This window comes from Limanda limanda, chromosome 6, assembly GCF_963576545.1.
Source record: "Limanda limanda chromosome 6, fLimLim1.1, whole genome shotgun sequence".
Taxonomy (NCBI): Eukaryota; Metazoa; Chordata; class Actinopteri; order Pleuronectiformes; family Pleuronectidae; genus Limanda; species Limanda limanda.
The window spans coordinates 12016369-12037941 of record NC_083641.1 but is presented as its reverse complement, the minus strand read 5'-3'; the positions used below and the strand labels follow the sequence as shown (position 1 = coordinate 12037941).

Here is a 21573-nt window from a genome sequence, read left to right as displayed (position 1 = left end):
CCGCTTCTTCTGCAACAATGAAGTTAAAACACCATGTTGGGTCCTAAGTTGTGTGTGTGCGCGTGCGTGCGTGTGCGTGTGTGTGTGCTCGTCTATGTCGCTCTTCACACACACTAAATACATATGACTCCATCATACAGTATGTATTTAGTTATACTCCATGATGTCAGATCTTTAATCCAGATCATTCCGCTCTCTTTAACCCTGATTTCCTGGCTCATAAACTCTCAAGTGAATCAAACAAACACCAGGTAAACTTCACACATATACCAAACAATCCCATGTTTGATGCTGCACCAGCGCCTGTGTGTGTGACACCGTTTCTCACTGTGGTTGATGCTGGAAAGTTTTTGCTATGGGCTATACACCATGGTTATCCATTTTTCACGGTAATGCTGCTAATTTTACTGGTTTAATCGTGAAACAAGTAACCGTTTCATCCCTAGCCATGTGTCCTGGAAGTTAAGGCTGATGTATTTAAAGACGTTAAACGCAGGTATGGTCCTTTAACATCACATCCTTGCTCGCTGTTGTCATGGTTATCTGTGGGCTTCAGGTCATTCAGTGTTCTGCCTGTGTGCTGGTGTGACAGACACAGAGGGGGTTTCCTGTTCAGATCTGTGTCCATCCGTAGTGGGAGGAAGAGCTGTGGAAATAAAATGTGACTTAAAGGGAACTTGAGACTGTTGTAATCAGATGTTTGGCACTTGTCATCCTGACAGAGGGATCATTTGATAGAAGCTAGGGAGGTGGATGGAGGATCTCCCGCATGCCTCGATCGATTATTAATGGCGGAATTGGTTGAGCCTGCCTGAGCTCAGCGCTGTGAGCGTCTGCCCTGCCTGCTGTCTCTCATTATACACACCCAGGGGGAGGGCCGTGACACACTCACACCCACCCACACAGACGCACACACATTTTCTGTCTCTCCCCTGGTCCATACACACACCTCGACAAGCGCGCAGACCCTGCTTACATCATCCGTGCAGCAGAAACTGATCAGACATCCGTGCATACATGCCGAAGCAGGCTCCCTCCGCATGCAGTGTTTGGGTGTGCAACATCACACGCAGCTTAGCCTACCTGCTCAAGAACAGATGCACGCTGAAGACGCAGGGCAATTTGCAGAGAGTTTGTTTTCCAATGGACTGAATTATTCAAAAGCATCTTGTTGCCAGAAGAGGAAACAACTGGAGGATTTAATGTTGTGATTTAGAGGGAAAGATGATGATTCCCTCCACGCTCGCATGTGCCTGTTTTTCATTTTTCATTCTGCTGACGTGAAGACCGAGTTTGTGTGAGTAAACAAACAATCCGATAAGGAAAACAAACCCTCCTCAGCTTCTTGTTTGATTTGCCAAACTGAGCCTACGTCCGGGCACATGGTCCGCTCCACATGCTGCAGATGGTTCGAACCTTAGCCCAGTTCAGCATCGCCCTGGAGGAAATGAACGAGAATGGGGAGAACACAGGACATGAAGGAGGAGGGGGAAGAGGAGAGAGGGATGCTGGCAGTGTAGGAGGAGGAGGGGTGATGGGTAAAGATGCTGTGGATCAGATCAGGAACAACAATGGCAACTCCAGCAGGAATTTGAATCGGAATGGACTTTGTGCTGGACACCCCAACGGAGAGGTAGACTAGAGTTTGTGTTTATTTAATTTTTTTCAGTTGAGATAAGTGTGTGTTTGTGTGTCTATGTGTGTGTCCTTCACCTTTGCAGCGTGTCCAACTCAGTTTAGTTTTTATTCCACCAAACCTCTTCCTCTGATTAAATCTCCGTCTCAATCTTCTCTCACCTCTGACTTCAGTTTTTTCTCTTAAACTTGTTTCTGTTAGTTTCTTTGACTGTTAAATCTTATTTCTTATTGTTGGATGATATCTCTTTCTTTTCGATTCTCCTCTCTCTGTCTCTCTCCCTCAGGCCTGTCTATAATATAATAAGAGCCGAGTGAATCACATGATTATCTCTGTCACCTACTGTCCCTTAGACTCACAGCGCTCTCTGGCCATCTGCACTTTTTTTGTGAATCTGCATATACACTGTGCTCCCTCTCCATGTTTCTAGATTTTATTTACAAGCAAAATTTATTTTATTTTAAAGCGTCTGTAGCAGCATTTCTTTTTTTTGCATCAGGTAGTTCATGCTCGGGCTACTCTGCGTTTGCTCGAGAGGGAGCAGAATCAATAAACAAGTCTTTGCCTTGTATCCACACATGCATGCTGTCACAGGCAAACTCACACATACTGTAGACATAACACAACCTCTGCAGTTCTGCTAATCTTAACACCTCGGGCTGTTAATCCAACACCACAAGGATTCATGTGTATGTGGGAGGATCTATTCCATAGTAAACCTTAAGGCTGGCGCATGCTTCTGCGTCGTCAGGGGCCCGCAGGCACGCAGCTGTAACGCAGGACTCGTTGTCATTCATGGTTCTCCAACCGTTGCCCGTGTTGCCATGCAATTCCCCGCCAGAACACTAGGCACAGTAATGTTTTTTGTCGAAGTCGGCTCTTCTTTGTGTGTTGCACGAAGAAGAGCGATTTATTTACATCGCCACGGCGGCTCCACAGAGCCTTTTTCTGGCGGAAAAATCCGCCGGTTAGTGACGGGTTATACTAGTGGACATAGTGTCGGATCTCTTCTGCCAAGTGCTCTTCTATCTGGTCCATATTCAGATTTGGTAATGATCGTAAAAATCAAAATTTTACAAATCTTTTTTTAAACTAATTGTCCAAAAACCTCCAAATATATTGTTTAATATCAGAGAAGAAACCAGCAAATATTTCTATATTTGTTAGCAGTTTAAAATCATTTAAATGATTAACTAATAATTATGAAACTTGCCAATTAACTTTAGTCAATTAAGTAAAGTCCTCAAGTAATTTTTCTAGTTCTAATTGTATAAATAATGTAAGAATATAAAAGCAAAATGCTCCTATTCTCTGGGCTTCTCTGGGGCATTGATACAGTGATTATTGAAGCGGGAGGGGAGTAATGATCCACCTTAACAGTGATTATCTTATTGTGATGGTGCAAATGTATTGAGCCAGAGAGAGGAGATGAGTGGAAGAGGTGATGATGATGGAGGAGATGGGAGATGGATCAATAAAGAGAGCGTGCCAGTCTGCAAGAGAGAGAAAAATATTGATCAGTAAAGAGTCAGTCAGAGCAGTCTGTGCCCTGTAAATGACCGATAGGGCGAACATGGACACTGCTTTTATCTGCATGACAGAATTACATAAGACGCCCGAAAGGCTGAAGCTGAAGAGGAAGTAAAGGACGAGGCTCCTTCACTTCCAGAGCTGCAGCCCCGAAATGTGAACCGGATGTGACAGTCAATCTTAGGCTTTATACAGAGGAGGAGATAGGTGGTGAGGATGCTTTCTCTTTGGGCTGCGAGGCTCCTCTTTGCTGGTTTTGCAAGGCTGTTGCCAGGGGATACAGTCATGGAGATGGGGAGGGGAGGTGAAAGCGACAGGGGCGGAAAGGTCTGACGACAGTGATGTGAGGATTGGGCTGTGTTTCTGTCGCAGATGAAATAATTTCAGTTTGACATTCACTAAACAGACATTAGAACTTTAAATCTGACTGTCAGCTAGGAAGAGAATATTTCTCTAAATGTCAGACGTGTTGGGAAATATGGAGAGAATTTCAAGACCCAACTAGGGTGCGGAGAGTGTCCAGTTAAAGAAGGTCAGAATGTAGTGTCTACTTTTGGCAGATGATGTGGCTCTGTTAGCTTTATCATGATCTCCAATGTGCAATGCATCAATAGTCGTCCATGTAAACAGATGCCACAAAAAGTTTTACCGGGGATGTCATTGTTGAGATCTTAAATAAACCAATTCTATCACTTGTAGTTAAAAAAGTGTCAAACCTACAATATCCTAATAACATCTATGCTAATGAATGTGATCAATGCCATTCGCCATTCATCCATTGGAAATTGAAAAGCTTGGATGCTCTGCATTATTTCACATATGAATCAAAAGCCCACAGCTAGCAGTGGTCTGTAGGCAACCCTGCCAGGATGCTTTGTTATGAGAGGAGCAGTGAAGTTCAGTAGCATCGCTGCTATACTCTGATTAAATCAGGTGCATCATCCATCTTCTAAGAGGGGGATGAGACACAAAATTTATATATATATTTTTTCAAGGTTGTTATTTTTCTCCGTTGCGTGGCTGCATGGACTCAGCTTCAAAGATAAGTTGAGGAGTTCTGACATTTGGAGGGAGCTTGGTGCAGAGCCTCTGCTCCTTTGTTGCCAGTTAATCTAGTTGGGTAGTCTTATCAGGATGCCTCCTGGAGGTTTTTTCTGGTCACACCTGACTGGTAGGAGACCCCAGGGTAGACCTAGAACTTGCTGGACAGATGACATACCCAGTGGGAACACCTCAGGATTCTCAGGAGGAAGTGGAGCGAGTAGTTTGTAAGAGGGATATCTGGAACATCCTGCTTAGTTTGCTGCTACCACGACCCAACGTCAGATTAAGTGCATGAAAATTGATGGCTGTTGAACAATACTAACCCTAACCCTACATGTAACAACAGAAACAACATTTAGCAATTCCCCACTACACAATCCTTGTTGTAAGTCCCAATCCTAGATCAAACTTCCTGACAGTGTTTGCAACATTTTGACAACTAAAAGACAAACAATATAACTGTTTTGTGAGAAGTTGTGTTGTTTCCAACTCGCCATGATGCATCAGCCGTTCTAGCAGCTGCCCCTCATAATAGCACGTGCAAGTCTTTCTGTCAAAGAGAGAAAGACGGTGACCTTACATGACGGCTCACAATTGAAGGCAACTGTGGTTGGAACTTCACTCCTTTGTGGGCAAAATACCACAGTTATACAAAATTCTTTGGCCAGAGGAAGATGAAAAAAGGAAGTAATGAATATATAAAAAAGGAAAATAAATTATACAATTGAATACCTTGCATGCATCTGTTTTTTGTCTTTCTTACTGTCACCCAACCACTGAAAAGTACAGCTGTTCTGAAATCTAGATCAACACAACAAAAACTGTTATTTTGTTATAAACAAACAAAATCCCGGACAATGAATAATACAGAAAAATATTACCAAATAGAGCTTTTGCTTTTCTGTGTTCTAGACCGTGGAGCTGTTGTAAGCTGTGGTAACCACAGTAGCAGCAGTATAATATGACAGTGAGCAGAACAACATGCACTCATAACAGTGCTAACGAAGAGATACAGCACATAGCCTACGTAGCCGATAAACATTATGACCTTTGGTACATGAGACCTCAAGTCAAACAGAGACGGTCTGTTTGACTTGTGGACGCCGTCAGACGTGCGCTGCCTGCGACTCTGACTCTGGTGTATGTTGTCTTTACGGTTATGCTGTCATGTTTGGCTGGAGTTGTGAGGAATAACTAACTTTATGGACCCCCTGTGTCCACACCATTATCAAGACACCGGAGCCCACGGAGGGACACATGGGAACAAGCTGTACTACTCTGACACACGAGAAGGTTTCCTCTCAGGTCCCCTACAGTGTCAGGGCTGAATCCTATGGGCGGTCCTTCCCGTCATATTTATCACTGCACCACAGGCAACGAGCCCGATTTGAATTTACGTGAAACATGATTGTGAGAGGAAAGAACAACAATGCAGATACCATGGCACTTAACGTATAAACACACACTGTGTGACTGGGATGTACAGGCTTGTATTTAAACAGTTCTTAACTCATGCTGATCAAATTACCCAAACATAGACGTGCTGTTGAGACCACAACGTTTTCGAAGACTTAAGTTGTTAAAAAGATCAAAGCTATCGGATAACGAGTAATTCAAAGTTCTGATCTCAAGATTTCAGCTCTGAAGAATGTGTGACTTAGATTTTTGAAGGATATTTAACTGAGGAGATGAGACACAAGTACAGTTTTCTTACCTTTTTCTGTTAAACAACACATTCCTTTTTTCCTTTGAGTTTTAGTTTTTTTGTGTAAGGGTGAAGGAAACTTCCTCCTGAAGTTCCTGAAATGTCACATCAGAAGTCTGACTGATACTTCTGCATCAACGTGATGTGACATTTCATTCTTAGCTGCTAGTCTGACACCCCCCCGAACAAGACAGGTAGTGCGAGAGCGGAGTAGGAGGTACTCAAAGAGACAGGTGTGAAAAGCAAGCGTTTCAGAGGCTGAAAACAGAAGCTGTAGCAATTAACCATATGAGGAAAGTGATGTGTTTTCTGATCATTACAGCATTCAAGCCTTTTCAATTAATAACACTTATTAAAATTACGAACCTGAATATGTCTCCTTTAAAATATGTGTGATGGTAAAAATGTTAGGCAACAACATGTATAATGTACTTAGAAAGAAATCTAAGACCACATTAAAACAAGTGAGCAATACCATAACAGGAGTAGGAGTGCATCACATGGAGGATTAACAATCATAAATTATGGTATTTGATATTTCCTCAACACTTAATTTCAGTAAATTAATCTTTTATACATGAGTGAAACAAACGGACTAGAACAAACTCATATCATGTGCGTTTCTTCCCCCCACCCTCCCGTATTTCCTGCTTTTCACCATTTCCCGTAAACAGGGAAAATTACCAGAAATTGTTTACAATTAAAGAGAGGGTAGAGGCGGACCAGGTGCAGCGTCTATTGCTGCACTGATGCAGTGGATCAGCATCTGAACACATTAAACGCAGAACATTCAGACAACAACAACGTGTACCTGTAAGGCTTTTACAGTGACAGACATTGACGTATCTTGTCTTACAGCTTGTGTGGGATTTCACTGATGAAATGTGAGACAATAACTGTATCTGCTTACACTGTCCTTGTCTTATATATATTCTACGTGATAAATATGATCAAATGCTGCTCTGGGGAACAGGTGCTGACGCCTTCTCAGTATCAGATATTCATATCGTCAGTGATGACAAGTATAGTATACTAGTATAGACATAATATCATGCATATCTACATTGATTTAGGAGTATAGAAAACCTTTCTGTCAGCTGCCAGGTGGTTCTGATCTCTTGAAGTCAAGTCAGTTTTATTTATATCATAACAAATGTGTACAGCACATGCAACACCATTGATCCTAAAACCCTCGAATCAGATACTTAATGATAACTTTGAAGGGGGAAAAATGGAGTGAACCGTAGGAGGTTAAAAAAAGAAGGCATACTTCTTCTACTTCTGGCCATACTGGCCGCAGAATAAAGCAAAACAACACAATTACATCATAGAATGTGAACATGGCAAAATTAGAGACTAGGTTTGAATATATGTTTCAATTTCATGGCTGTGGGTACGGTGACATCGTATTTCTTGCACCAGTTTAGGTGATGCTGTCTTGTTCCCACACTTCAGTGACATCAGAACCACCGTAATCTGATCTGATTCTTAACATATCACTTTATGTTTGGAAGACAGGCAAATGTTTAAAGAATATATATGTATATATACATTATATAAATATATCTATACGCACAGACTTGATTACACTGGAGGAAAATGTGTAAACAGTCACTCATTGTGTGTCATCATGGTACCATAGTTAGTTTTTGTGACTGTTGTTGTATTAGTCAGCGGAACTCTCTAACCTGGTGGTTGATGGACATACTGGTCTGAGAGCGTCTCTGCAGGACTGTCAGCTCTGCTGCTTGAGACCAGTCTGTCCTCTCCCCATACCGCCTCTCAGCTGCGGTTACTATGGCAACTCCACCAGCAAAATGAAACTGGCATTCCTTGCATTATTTCGTGATTGTGTGTGTGTGTGTGTGTGTGTGTGTGTGTGTGTGTGTGTGTGTGTGTGTGTGTGTGTGTGTGTGTGTGTCTGTGTCTGTGTTTAATCTAATGACTAGTACAGAGCAGCTCGCCTCCTGATTATGTTTGCCACACACACACAAACACACACTCTCTGTCTTGTTGTCATAGGATCAGCGTCATTATCAGCTTGAACAACTCTCAGGAGATGACTGTTTGTCAGTGTGTGTATGTGTGTGAGAGTGAGTGTGTGTTCTCAGTTGTCCGTGTTTGTCAGGCTGGCATCATGACTCAAATTAAAGTACAGATGAAAAAGAAAGAAATTAATGTGTATTAATTAATCAGATCATCATAAATTGTGTTGAATTTGTCTGAGCGCAGAGGCAGCTGTGTTCTTGTGTGTGTGTGTGTGTGTGTGAACTCGTTTTTGTTAGCTCTGCAGGACATTTTCCAGAATAAACTTTGACGTTGTCAGGACCAGTGGACCACATGGGGACCAAAACGCGGTTGTAATGGTCATTTCTGGGACATAGAAGTATTGTGATAAATATGATAATTTTTGCCCATATAGCCTGGCTCTAGCTTCAAGTTTATGAGTGAAATGTCAGCCCAAAACAAAATATCTGCAGCTAAATTAAAAAACAGAAAAGTTCTCAGCTGTATGAGTATATCAAGAATAATCAGTCCGTCAGGGGCTGATTTCAACTCTTGTTGTTGATCAGCAAGTTAAAGTTGTGCAACAGCAGTTTTAATATTCCTAGAGATAATTGTTGAGCAAAGCAAATACTTTGGCCTGATAAAATCTGTTTTCCCTTAAGTTGTAATCAGATGAATGGTGAATGCTAACACTATTAGCCAATTAGTTATATATTTTCCAATTCAGATATCAATGGCCAGTATGTTATGTTTCATATGATGAAAACTAAACCTGGAGAAGGTCGGTTATTTAAATGTAATATCGCTAATAAACTCAGTGAAAATCATCTTCAGCTACTGTAACATGGGAGACTGTGGTTGTGCTTTAGTGCCTTGCTCAGTGACCCTCCAGTAGTACCTCTGGTCACAGCACCAGGGGACTGAACCACAGAGTATTTTGAACAGACTCCTGTTTGAGTAATGTCCTAACTTGGAGGGTAATTTTGGAATATAAATGGACTGTGTTATTGTTTATCCCTCTTGAGCCATCACTGTATTCCTTCTACTCCATTGTGTTTGTATGTCAGGATAAACACGGACTGAATCCACTCACTCGCTCTACAGCTGATGATTTGACATATAAAATCCACCTTCTCTATAAAAAAAAGCCAAAATGTAACCTGCTTTTGTGCTCCCTCTCTTACCTCCTTACCCTGCCAATCACTTCCATACTCTCTCGATCGCCCTCTCTCTCCTCCATTGGTACCCCACAGTGCCCCTTGGATCCTTTCGTATGCCAAACACTAAACATGGCCTTTCTGGGAAGTTATTGTTATGGTTATTTATAGGACACAGTGGTGCTGGCAGAGGGGAGCGGAGGGAGAGGGAAAAAACCCTCTGTGTGTTTTCGAGGCCTCCATGTAGGTGTGTGTGTGTGCTTGAGAGAGAGAGAGAGAGAGAGAGACATTGTGGTTATACATGCTGCACCACAGGGTTTTGCCCTTGGCTCCATCTGATATTTAGTCATGTTTGTTGCCAGGATATTTTGGGTCTGTCCCCTGAGACCCCAGAGATAATTCATCTGGCTTGTTCCATGATCCTGATAGTCCAGCTTGTCACTCTCCCACCGCTGTGTCTGTCACAGAAAATACCATTTTCTACACAGAGGAAGTTACGGGTGGCCACTTTAGTAGCTCCAACTTTTCAGCCACTGCCACTGATTATTTTAGGGGAAAACTGTTGGAGTTGTTTGTTATAGTTTTAATTTATAATGTAGAAGAACAAAATTTAGTATGAATGGATTTTTCTTTGTTGTAGAATCAAGTCCTCTACGTTTCTCTGCCTTCTATTTTTCTTTCTCTGCATTTTCTTCCCTTCTTTTTCATCCATCGTCTGTGTCTCTTTCATCGTGTCAGCTTCTGTCATGGCCCCAATGTGTTGGATTCATGTCCACTCTGCGGAAAAGCGGATCCTTCAGTTTGCATCCATAGATCATGAGTCATTGTTAGGGTGAACTGCTGAGTAATGCTTTGCCTCGGGATACTTCCTGGCCTCTGTGACCTCTAATCCGGTCCGTGCGTGTGTGTGGTTGTGGGTGTGCTTTGCTATGAATATGCAACTATTGGGACATCTAAGCATCTGTGTTGGCCTCCCTGACGATGAAGCACACTGACATTTAAGATCTAATTTGAGTCAAACTGTTGCAGGAACTTAAACCTGCAGGGCCCTAAAAGGCAAGAGGCCCGTCTCTATAGTACAAAGGAATGCTAGGTTATTTTTTAACGTAAATCTTTTATGGACTGCTGGAATAACCAGTGATTACTTGCAGTCGGAGTGATTTGCTCTATGAATGTTGTTGCAGTTTTGTCCAGTGTCTTTGATGACTCAGCAATATTTTGTACAGCAGACCCATCACAAATGGCCCATGGGCTGTCAGAAAGCACTGCCTCGGGAACAGGCATTATGACACAGGTACTAAAACTGGAAGCAGAGTTCCAGGAAAAGTTTTTCCAGTTGAAAAAAGCTGTGAAAAGTTTTGTTACTTGTCTTTTTTACTCTGACCTATTCTAGAGACTCATTATACATTTCCCAACAACAGATATTGACAGTGGTGGGAGGTACAAGAACTATTTACTCTTTTCTCCACTGCATTTTTACAATTCATCTGGTTACAGGTTTGCATTGTTTTTTTTAAATATATTTTTAGTAATCACAATTAACATTAGACCCTGCCTCCTGTAGCAGCTGCCTCACTGGTGAAGAGGCCACTGCCCCAGCTGAGTAATTTATTATGTGATACTTGCATAGTACAGTATCGTCATCTGCACCATTCACTATTAATTCTGGAAAAAAAGTCGGCTTTTTCCAGGATTAACAACCCGAGCTTTAAGTGGGCTGTTCAGCTCTGGCCTTGTAGGACAAAGAGGTTTTTCTTTTAATGACATTTCTTTATTTGACTGTTTGTTTTTATTTGGACCCAAATACAATAAAAAAAATTCTTGTTGAAATTTTCACTTTATTGATGCGTTTTGACAGGTAAACGGTAAGCAAGAAATCAGGGTGATGTAACAAAGGCTTCTGACCAGATCATGTTGTGGTTATGTAATATGCAACTTCACCAAAATTCCTCAATATGGTACATCTTCTAAAGTAACTTAAACATAGTATAACCTGACTGATTCTTACAGGTTTCACTGGAAACCACACTTTATGAGCCCATTTTAAGGTTGCAGCGTTTTACTAAAGGTTGATTTCCGTATTAAAATTCATGTTTTTAGTTATTTTTAATATGTGCACTGTGGGAAATATTGTTTTGCAGAACAACCTAAAACTCAATGTGTGTAGTCACAGTATTTTATGTCCATAGTAACATGTTATTTTACGCTTATTGTGTAAACTGAGTATAAAATATAAATGCTGATGATTGACGCATGTCTTCTTCCTTGTCCATCTTCACAGGACATGAGGAAACATGTGATTATGACCCTCTTGGACACGGAGCAGTCGTATGTGGAGTCTCTACGCACGCTCATTCAGGTGACACACTACAAATACTTCTGCTTGTTACCTCACTTTATTATTGAACTCTGAGCGCAACACGAATACACACATGTATACACAAAACAAATATGCACAAAAACCAACACACCATTGTGGATTCACACAATGCGAAGGACATAAATAACAAATGTAGGTAGCAACGGTGTTATGTAATCCACTTATTGTCATTCATCCCGTCAAGCTAATCAGCTAACCTCACCACATCTCACTGTCATCAGCATTATCTGCTGCCTACACACACACACACACACACACACACACACACACACACACACACACACACACACACAGGCACACACACGTCTATATCTATGTGCATTTCAACAGCTAATTAACCTTTAACCCAAATCTTAACCACGTCCCCCTCTCTCTCACTGTGACACACAAACACACACACTTCTTATCTTCCCTACCTGTGATCAACCCAACATGGTTGAATTACCTGTCACCAGTTGTGTGGGTGGATGAACATCGTGTGCGTTTATTTGTGTATGCATTATTCTAAAATACTTTGACAATTTTTTTGTGAACATCCCACATGCACACTTTCTTTGTTGAGCGTCGGCCTAGGCATTTGTTTGTGTATGTGTGCGTGGACACAACAACGAATAATTCCGGCCCGTGTTCCCATGGCGACATAGGGAAAATAAGTGTTACCACGGTGACTGCAGTGAAAGTGCAGATCCCCAATGGAGGGTGTCAGATGTGGTTTGGCTCCACAGCTGCAATGACCAATGATGAAACCAGAATTTTTTTTTTTGGAACTTTTGTGGAAGGTTTCTGTATAAATGTATTATAAATTATTAATAATCTTAAATGTAACGGTCTGACGAAGAACTAGTTACCTGGTCTGACATTAAGAATTTATATGATCTATTCTCATTAAATGTAAGGGGTCTTTCAAGTGTATTTAAAGGTAAGAACAATTAGCAGCATTATTTCACTTGATTCTCTAAATAAACATTGGTGTAATTTCTGGATTCATCAATCAAATTGCTGAACAAGCTGCTGGTTCGTCACTGCTCAATAGCACATTTGAGTTAATCTTATACATATTTAGATCATTTGAAATGGTCACTTATTAACTGGCGGTTTTGTCCCCTCAGGGCTACATGCGTCCTCTCAAGCAGCCGGATGGCAGCTCCATAGTGGACCCTCTGCTGGTGGACGAGATGTTTTACCAGATCCCAGAGATCCTGGAGCACCACGAGCACTTTCTGGAGCAGGTCGCTGGCTGCGTCAGCCAATGGCATGACAGGCAAACTGTCGGACACCTCCTCATCCAATCAGTGAGTGGAGATGACAATGAATAAAATGTTGGCTTGACTGTTCATCAAAGGTGACAGATTGTGTTTTTTAAAGTTTCTCTTTTCTCTGGTCTTTTCACCTCGTCAGTAGTCAGAGTTTTAGTGGTACTCTGTAATGTTATTTGTCATACCTCTTCACATTTACATGGCTGCTAGGTGGTTGATGCAAAATGCCGAAAAAAGATGATGAAAAACATACAAACTTAAAAATCAGCATCAGAAATCCAGTATGTCAGTGTGTAGTGCAGATGTCCTCTGTGCTGCACATGTATTAGCTTCTACACACAGAATGTAGACTGACAGTGTGAGATAGTTAACCTCTGGCAGTGAGCAGTAATCCCTTCACTGCTCTGAACAGCCTCTGGGTTGAGAACTATAAGGCTGTCGCGTAAAATCTGGGTTCTAATGTACCTGTATGAATTACAGTAGTACATCCTCAAATTAGATCAAATCAACTCAGACACTTCTTTAGATATGTAAAACTTTTGTTTTCAAACTATATTTTGAAGTGTACACAAAAACATGTCTATAACTTTTCTGGAACTTTAATTATCTACTGTGGTGCTGCGTCAAAATACCAGAGCTTGAATAAGAAAAAAGTATTTAAAAGCATTTCTGCCCGCGTGGTCGATCGAAGGGAAAGTGTTTTATTTAGAGACGCTGTATAGTTGGCAACAGAAGTTTTAATATTTTGTTTTCCCGCTGACCTCTCTGCGACCCATTTCAAATTTCCCATGACCCCGAGAGTGGCTCTCAACCCAGACTATGAAACACACGTCTGCAGAACATCAGTGCTGAGCTAAATGTCGGGTTCAGGTCCTTGAGAATGAAAGGGAGTAGAGTTTCTATCCAGGCTGACGTTTTACACAGACTAAACCAAACAAATAGACAGAGACTTGTTAAAGAAGATGGACAACTACCGTTTTCCTTCAGTTTCAATGCAGCTCGGTCACAGGTTTTGTGTTTGTCTTGCTTTGCTGATGCTGTTGTTATTACTCCACTGACTGAAAGAGATGGGAAAAAAAGCAGGGAAAGACATATTAACAGATTCATAAGAAAATAGTGTTAACTTTCATATCCTGCAGCATGAGAAACCATTGAAAACAGATGTACAAATGTACTCAAACTCTGTGAGAGGTTTCTGTGGAAGCTGCTGCAGATTCCTCTCGCTGCTCAGTGAGGCCCCTCCCCTCACATCGCTCCTGCCGTTGCTCTTAAAGCTGCAGCCACCAGGGTGCTGTCAGGCCTCCTTGGCGCAGTAGGCAGCGCGTCAGTCTCATAATCTGAAGGTCGTGAGTTCGAGCCTCACAGGGGGCACATGTTTTGTTTAAGTTTTTTCTACCTTTTGAAGAAGCAGGAGAATAAACATAGTTGTTGCAGTATGTATGTTGTTGGTGAAAAGTTACCATAAAGGTTTTTCACAGCACTGACTCTGCACTGGTCTCATAGTGGTCTCATCTATTTCTGCTCAGCCTGTATTCTGTTATGACAAATAGTCTCATGACTGTCTGACTGACCAGTGGGGGTTTAATGTTCTGAAGTAAGATTAGCTAACATCCATCCAATCATTTATCAAACCAAAGCATGTCGCAGGGCTGATTTCATGTATGTCACTAATAAAAGATTTTTTAAATTTTGATCTGCAGATCCACACTGTACATTGTACCAGTTAATACAAATAATTTGGCAAATCATTCAAATAATTTTGATGTGATTATCGACAACTTCCTAATATTTCCATTCTTGTGTGTGATGTTCTGTGATGCACAGTCAAACCGCTTTTTTTTCGTGATGGAGGAAGACCCTGTTCAAGGTTCATTTGATTAGATTGAATATATAAAATCTTGAAGTTTATAGTGCAGCAATGGACAATATGAAGAAAGCGAGGCAGAGCACGTAAACCTTTTCAAGAAATTTAAAATTATGACCCTGAATATGACCATGGCACATCTCCTTTAAGTATTATTACATTATTTAGTTTCCTTTAAGCTGAAAGGGTTTCACACCTTCTCTTTTCAAAAGTTAAGAGAGCAGGGAACATGTCTCCTGCTACAGGACATCAAGTGTCAGCTTTTTACAACAGGTTTATTCTCCTCTTTTGTCGTTCCTGTCCTCTGCTGGGACGAATCCTCACATTCTGCAACGACCTCATTTATCTGTCCTCTTTACTGTTAGTGAAAGATTGAGAAGAGAGGAGGATAGAGAGAGGACACTGGAAGATAAGTGATTGAAAAGGGATGAGAGACTGCGACAAATAGATGAGGCTCAGGTTATTTCATGAAAGCAGGTTTCTCTGTGACGTCACACCAGACACTCTATTAGTAAAAAGAAACCAGGTCAGGGGGATTCATCTGTGTGTTTATGACTGTGTTTGAGAGACAGACGAATAGAAATGACAGATAGCTGTAAAGACTCTCATCTTTTCTAGTGCCAGACAAAACAACTTGAAAACCACTTGCACCACGGTTTCTTTGGTAATCTCTCATGATCAAACAGTGACACATTCAACATGTTAGCACATAGTTAGTTTCAAGGGTAAAAAAATGTCAATGTAGCAATGCTTATGTTATTTGTAAGGCATCTATTATTTGGTTGTTTTTTTTGTTTGTTTAATCATATGCCACAATCAGAGTTATTCATTGTGGAGTGGGTTTCTTTGCTAATTATATATTTTTTCCTATTCTCTCCAGTTCTCCAAAGAGGCTCTAGCTAATATGTATTCGGCGTACATAGACAACTTTCTCAATGCCAAAGATGCAGTGAGGATTGCCAAGGAGGCTAAGCCAGCGTTTCACAAGTTTCTGGAGGTGAGTGTTGGATGGAGACGCAGGATGTTTGGTTTTGTCCGAGTTGAAAATGTGTCCTTGTTTGGAGGAAATACCCTTCGACCTTTTTTTAGAGCCAGAATTTTTCCTCTGAAATGAGTAATTGGGAAATGTTATAGAATAGTTTACTGACTGAAGTGCTTTGAGGACTTGTGTTTGGTTTGTGTACATGTTAATATGTGTGTGTGTGTGTGTGTGTGTGCCTCCTGTAGGCTTCTCCCTGTTTGTGCTCCCATTAGAATTTGTCATTGAAGCAGAAAAACTACATTATCCTCTAGCTCTAAAGTAGTGGATTTGCTTTGTGAATTAAATACATTATTGTGAAAACTATACATTAGGGGATTTTACGCTGTTACTTAAAATGAAAACACCTATTTTATACTTGCCATTGAACTCAAAATGTTTTGATAAAAGACCTGAAACCTGGTTTGTCTTCTAATACCAGATCACAATATATCAAATTAAATCTCAGACACACGTTTTCTTTGCTGAATTTAAGTGAATTGCTTTTTTTCTCGATCTGAAAGGACAGAAAAATAATTGTCCATGAAATGTGCCACAAACCATTTCTTCAAACCCATTCAACCGAATAATTTAACTAAAAACCTGTGGATATGTTACTAGTACATCCAGTTAAATCTGGTAGACCGCGGTAGTACACTTTGATACTGTGGTCTGCCACCAGAAATAAATGTAGCTGCGGAAAACGGAGCTCTGATGCAAAAATGTAATCAGGCACCACAAGAACCTGTCATGTCCTCATCCTGCTCTCAGCTTACAACCACAATGAGCTTCATGCCAGGCAGGGGTTTTCACTGTGGAACCACTGCGCCATCTGGAGGTGGAGCAGCAAAGTGCAATACTCGTTCATTCAATCTCAGTTGTTCTCTCACACAGTCATGTCCACGCTTCATGTCTCGTTCTCCTTCTTCCTTCATCCAAACAGCAAAACATGCGTGAGAACAAGGAGAAACAAGCTCTGGGGGATCTGATGATCAAGCCGGTGCAAAGGATTCCTCGGTACGAGCTGCTGGTTAAGGTAGCGTCTCTCTAAATATATCTATCTACTTTCTATATACTATAGGTAGCCTTATTCAGGTGAAATTAGTTTTACATAATGTATATTTGTATTGCTTGTCATGCAGGACCTGCTCAAACACACCTCAGAGGACCACCCAGACCACCAGTTTCTACTGGACGCCCAGAGGGACATCAAGCGACTGGCCGAGAAGATCAATAAGGGACGACGCTCTGCTGAGGAGGCAGAGAGGGAGACCCGGGTCATTCAGGAGATCGAGGCGCACATAGAGGGAGTTGAACATGTGAGATATTTATTAGATAGTTTAAAATTATTAAATTACCTCAGTTTGTAAAGGCAACTTCAGGGCAACTACTAACTACTATTTGAATTCTCTGTTATTGCGATGTTTGCCTGTCCGTATGATTTATATACAACACTACAACTCCTTTGGACTTTTATGGTACTATAAGTAATTGTTGCTTTTCCCTCTGTTTGCGTTAGATTCTCAACCCCCAGAGGAAGTTCCTGAGACAGGAAATGGTCATGGAGGCGGTAAGAGATACTTTCTGACCTTGAAGCTGTTGCAGTAAAGTAACAAAGAGTTGTGTAATCTCTTGGGAAATAGGTCAAATAAAAGAAATGATTCGAGCAAAGAGGATTAAAAACTGTCCTTTTTTATATTTACTACTCTTCCAACAAGTCAGGCAGTCAAATTAATAATATTGTCTTTATCTATCTTTTTAATCAATAATGGATGATGAAATATTCTGAGCTCTTTTTCTGTCTTTTCTCTTTCTGTAGAAGACAGTGGGTGGGAAGAAGGACCGTTCTCTCTTCCTCTTCAGTGATCTGATCATCTGCACCACCCTCAAGAGGAAGTCTGGCTCGTTAAGACGCAGCTCCATGAGCCTGTATGTAACACACACGCACACACATCCACACACATGCACACGCACAAACATACATGCACACACAGGACATCTTAACATCTTAACAGGGTTTCCGAACAACACTGTGCCCCCTGGTGTTGGACACGAGGACATACAGACAATGTTTTCTACATGTTCACCTTAATATTTTTCTTCTTTTCTCTCCTTCTCTTCTATCTGCGTCTCTGTCCTTCTCAGATACTCTGCTGCAAGTATGATTGATACTTCCAGTAAATACAAGTTCCTGTGGAAACTTCCGCTAGAGGACGTAGAGGTGGTGAAAAGTAAGACTCGTCGTAAGATCCAGACTACAGAAACCTTTAAGAACTATTTGCAGATATTTGCACAAGTAACTATTTATTAATATCGTTGTTCAAAGTCTCCTTTATCCATTTTTTGTATGATTTTTTAAAATAATGTTATCAGAGCCACTGAGAAAAAATGGCCTTTTGTCTCATATTTTGTTTCAACTAAAATAGAAAATAATGATTCCAGGAAACTGTTAAGAAGAAGAAGCTTTAATTATATAACTTATTTCAAAACACAGCTAGAACAGTTGAAAAAGCAAGTAATAGAAAACAATTCAAAACAATTCAAAGCTACATAGAGCAATAAAACCAAATTGAAAATGTTACAGATGAGAAAAGAGTAAAAACAAGATAAAAAATCTTAATCATTGTCTTGAAAAGAGAAGTTAAGGTTTGGTTTTGTCTGACTCTGTTCCGCCCTTGCACAGGCACCATGCAGGCAACCAACAAGGAAACCATCCAGAAGATGATTAGTCGATTAGATGAGGATCTCAGTACGTTGGGTCAGATCAGCAAAATGTCCGAGACCCTCAGCTTCACACACCAGGTATTTTGGAACAACAGCAGCGGCATGTCTTAGCATCACTGTTTTTGTCTTTTCCTCCTTCTTGTCTTACTGCCCACTTACCCTCTTGATTGTTGACAAGAAGAAATTGATTTGTGGATTTCATTATTTTTGTGTTTTGATCGTTTTTGGTCTTCTGTTCTATCACAACATGTTCCTAGTTACCAGAATTTCAAAATTTAAGCCCATTACCATATATTCACAACACAGTTCCAGCGGGAGGGTGCAAGGACTGTTTGTTTCATCTGTTCTGATTGATTTCCACCTCTTTCAGTCCCTAGACGAGGCGATAAAGGATCTGATGTCGTCCGTGCACAGGGAGTTGTCAGAGAAACAGTCCCTGGCCTTCAGTATGACCTTCCTGCCCACAAAGCTGGAGTTTACCACAGCGTCTGCAGAGAGCAGCTTTGTGTTCGAGTTTACGTCACCTGACACGCGCTCCCACTTCGAACAGGCTTTTGAGGATGCCAAGAAGAAACTAGGTCAGTGAAAAAGCTTCATTCAAATCAATCAAATGCATTTCTCCTGGGCCAAAGTGCTACAGCAGCTGTAGAACAGTAAATTCTGTAACAGACAACCAAAAACTGTACACCGGGGCATAACATGTAAGACCCAGAAACAAATTGCAGAATAAAAGTGAGTTGAAAATTGCACCTGCCCTAAAAAGATAAAACACTAAAAAGATATAACACTTAAAACCTAAAAAACTAAACTTGTATTAAAACCTGAAAACCAGAGTGTAAAATGTGCCAGAGACAAAGTGCAAAGGTTATTAACCTTTGTGTTAAACAAAATAATTTTGTTCATAGCGTATAAGACACCAGGAGAACAGAAATTTCCTGTGACAAACTATTTATCATCAAAATGTTTTTTCTGTTCAGCCATGAATAAGGACCAGTGGGACCCAGAGTTTCTGAAGGCAATTCCCATAATGAAGACACGTAGTGGAATGCAGGTGAGAGCAACAGAAGCTATGTAGACATTAGACAAGGCGATCTTTACCACTGTACAAATGTCACATCCACTAATATTTTGCTTGTCTGTCTCCAGTTCTCATGTGCGTCTCCCAGCCACAGCTGTCCGGACAGCGGCTGTGAGGTGTGGGTGTGTAACAGCGACGGATACGTAGGACAGGTGAGGAAAAATACTACATAAATACCAGTTATTGTCCTTTAAACATTCAGCGAAAAAGGAAAGTTTTGGTTTTAGACATTTAAATGAACCGCAACAACAAAACTTAAATGAAAGTTGAAACATTTAAAAAAGAGAGAGTTTATGACTAGATGCTAAGTACTTCTGGTGATTGGAAAATGAAAAAACAGTTTGACTGATGATGATGATGATTCCTCTGCAGGTGTGTCTGCTGAACATCAGAGATGAACCCACAGTGGAGGCCTGTATCGCTGTCTGCTCAGCGAGAATCATCTGCATTGCCGCTGTACCAGGACTCAAGGGAAGGTCAGTGGACAGACACACACTTGCAGCAACACACAAATACAGTGGTACACTTTGAATCTGAACAAAAGAGCGAGTAATCTGTGGAGCCTTGAATTGAAATTGAGCTTGAATTCAGTCAGACCTTCTTTCTCATATTCCTCTCTGTTGTGCAGATGTTTCAAAAAGTCTATTGAAATATAAATGTATTAGGAAAGGTCTGAATATATGATATCAAAGGGTTTATTATAGGATTTCAAGATTGTCCACTGTGGCAAATATGAGCTTGGTGGGTGTTAGTAAGACAGTGTGTGTGGTTACAGAAGCTCAAACATCAGATTAAACTGACTGTAGTGACACTTCCACATGTTGGGTGTCGTCTGTGCCATTAACCAATCACTCATCCCCTCAGAGAGCGTGGATCAGAGCCCGCCCCTCCCTCCAGAGCCCCCGGTCAGCAGCTGCACATATCGATCTCTCATTCATCTCTGGAGCGGACAGAGCGACTTACAGGTTTGTCCATTAGACTTTTTACAGCACGAAAAGCAGCGGTAATTTGTGTGTGGACTGATCAACTGATTGATTGATTTCCAGGACCAGGGGCGGAGCTTGTTCCGTTCGACAGCGATGACACAGATGACGAAGATTCACCCAGTCCTTCGTCCACTCTACAGAGTCAGGCCAGTCATTCCACCATCTCATCCAGCTACGGCAGTGAGTTAAATCAATCACACACACACACTACCAACACATCCCTAACCCATCACCCACCCTCATACTCATGCTTTATCTGTTTTTAAGATGACGAGGGTCCAGGCTCCAAGGACATGGCCACAGAGACCACCAGCAGCGAGGAGGAGCAGGAATTCCAAGTGCCGAGCTCTTATGGAGCTCCGGGGATGTTGGGGGTGGGCGGTGGAAGTCGTAACCAGACAGACAGCCCCATGGACGGCCGCGCCATGCGCCGATCCTCCCGTGGCTCTTTCACCAGGGCGAGTCTGGAGGACCTGCTCAGCATCGACCCCGAGGCCTACCAGAGCTCAGTGTGGCTGGGCACAGAGGACGGATGGTGTGTGATGCAGCAACACATGCACACTCTACTCACTTGTTTTTTAAAGTTGTTTTCTCAATCAAACATCTTGAAAACCAAAATAACCAAAATGTTTCCAGTGAACAAATCATCAGATACGTACTCATAATTCTCTCCATGGTTCTGTGTCTGTTAGCATCCACGTGTACCAGTCCTCGGACAACATCCGCAACCGTAAGAACAGCATGAAGATGCAACACGCGGCTTCCATCCTCTGTATACTGTGAGTCTACCTTATGGCCAACGTTTATCCCTTAAAACTGAAGATATCACTGGAATTAAAGCTGCATGAGAACAATATTATTCTAAAAAATACATCATGACTTGGGAGGAAAAGGGATTAAAAGAGACTTGATGCAGCTGGGTTCATCCAATTGTTTTTTAACTGTCGTCATTCATTTCCACATTCCTCCTTTGTTTTGCCTTCTTCAGGTTTTTGGACAACAAAGTGTTTGTGTCTTTGGCCAATGGAGAGGTGATCGTCTATCAGAGAGAAGCAGGTAAGCTGAAGTGTTGACAGTGTCAGGTTAAGGATCAATCCAAAACACACTTAAGCTGTTTTCAGACATAAACTCCGGGTGTGGAGTTCTCCGACATTAATTAAGTGTGGTGTCTCTCCGGAGGTTGCACAT

General features: G+C 41.4%; 1 protein-coding gene and 1 non-coding gene across 2 annotated transcripts in view; both read left to right on the top strand.

Moving 5' to 3' along the window:
• Nucleotides 1-21573, top strand: part of LOC133003959 (rho guanine nucleotide exchange factor 17-like) — a 59867-nt gene that overhangs the window by 32688 nt on the left and 5606 nt on the right. Inside the window, exons 2-19 of the mRNA XM_061073795.1 lie at nucleotides 11361-11438; nucleotides 12569-12751; nucleotides 15460-15576; nucleotides 16541-16633; nucleotides 16740-16916; nucleotides 17117-17167; nucleotides 17417-17526; nucleotides 17743-17828; nucleotides 18281-18399; nucleotides 18692-18899; nucleotides 19299-19372; nucleotides 19468-19551; nucleotides 19772-19875; nucleotides 20264-20364; nucleotides 20446-20565; nucleotides 20653-20920; nucleotides 21078-21164; nucleotides 21374-21441. Of these exons, the coding sequence (XP_060929778.1) occupies nucleotides 11361-11438; nucleotides 12569-12751; nucleotides 15460-15576; nucleotides 16541-16633; nucleotides 16740-16916; nucleotides 17117-17167; nucleotides 17417-17526; nucleotides 17743-17828; nucleotides 18281-18399; nucleotides 18692-18899; nucleotides 19299-19372; nucleotides 19468-19551; nucleotides 19772-19875; nucleotides 20264-20364; nucleotides 20446-20565; nucleotides 20653-20920; nucleotides 21078-21164; nucleotides 21374-21441 (2128 nt within the window). The remainder of the gene's footprint in view (nucleotides 1-11360; nucleotides 11439-12568; nucleotides 12752-15459; nucleotides 15577-16540; nucleotides 16634-16739; nucleotides 16917-17116; nucleotides 17168-17416; nucleotides 17527-17742; nucleotides 17829-18280; nucleotides 18400-18691; nucleotides 18900-19298; nucleotides 19373-19467; nucleotides 19552-19771; nucleotides 19876-20263; nucleotides 20365-20445; nucleotides 20566-20652; nucleotides 20921-21077; nucleotides 21165-21373; nucleotides 21442-21573) is intronic.
• Nucleotides 14014-14086, top strand: trnam-cau (transfer RNA methionine (anticodon CAU)). The gene has a single exon. It is a non-coding gene; the product is annotated as a tRNA-Met (tRNA).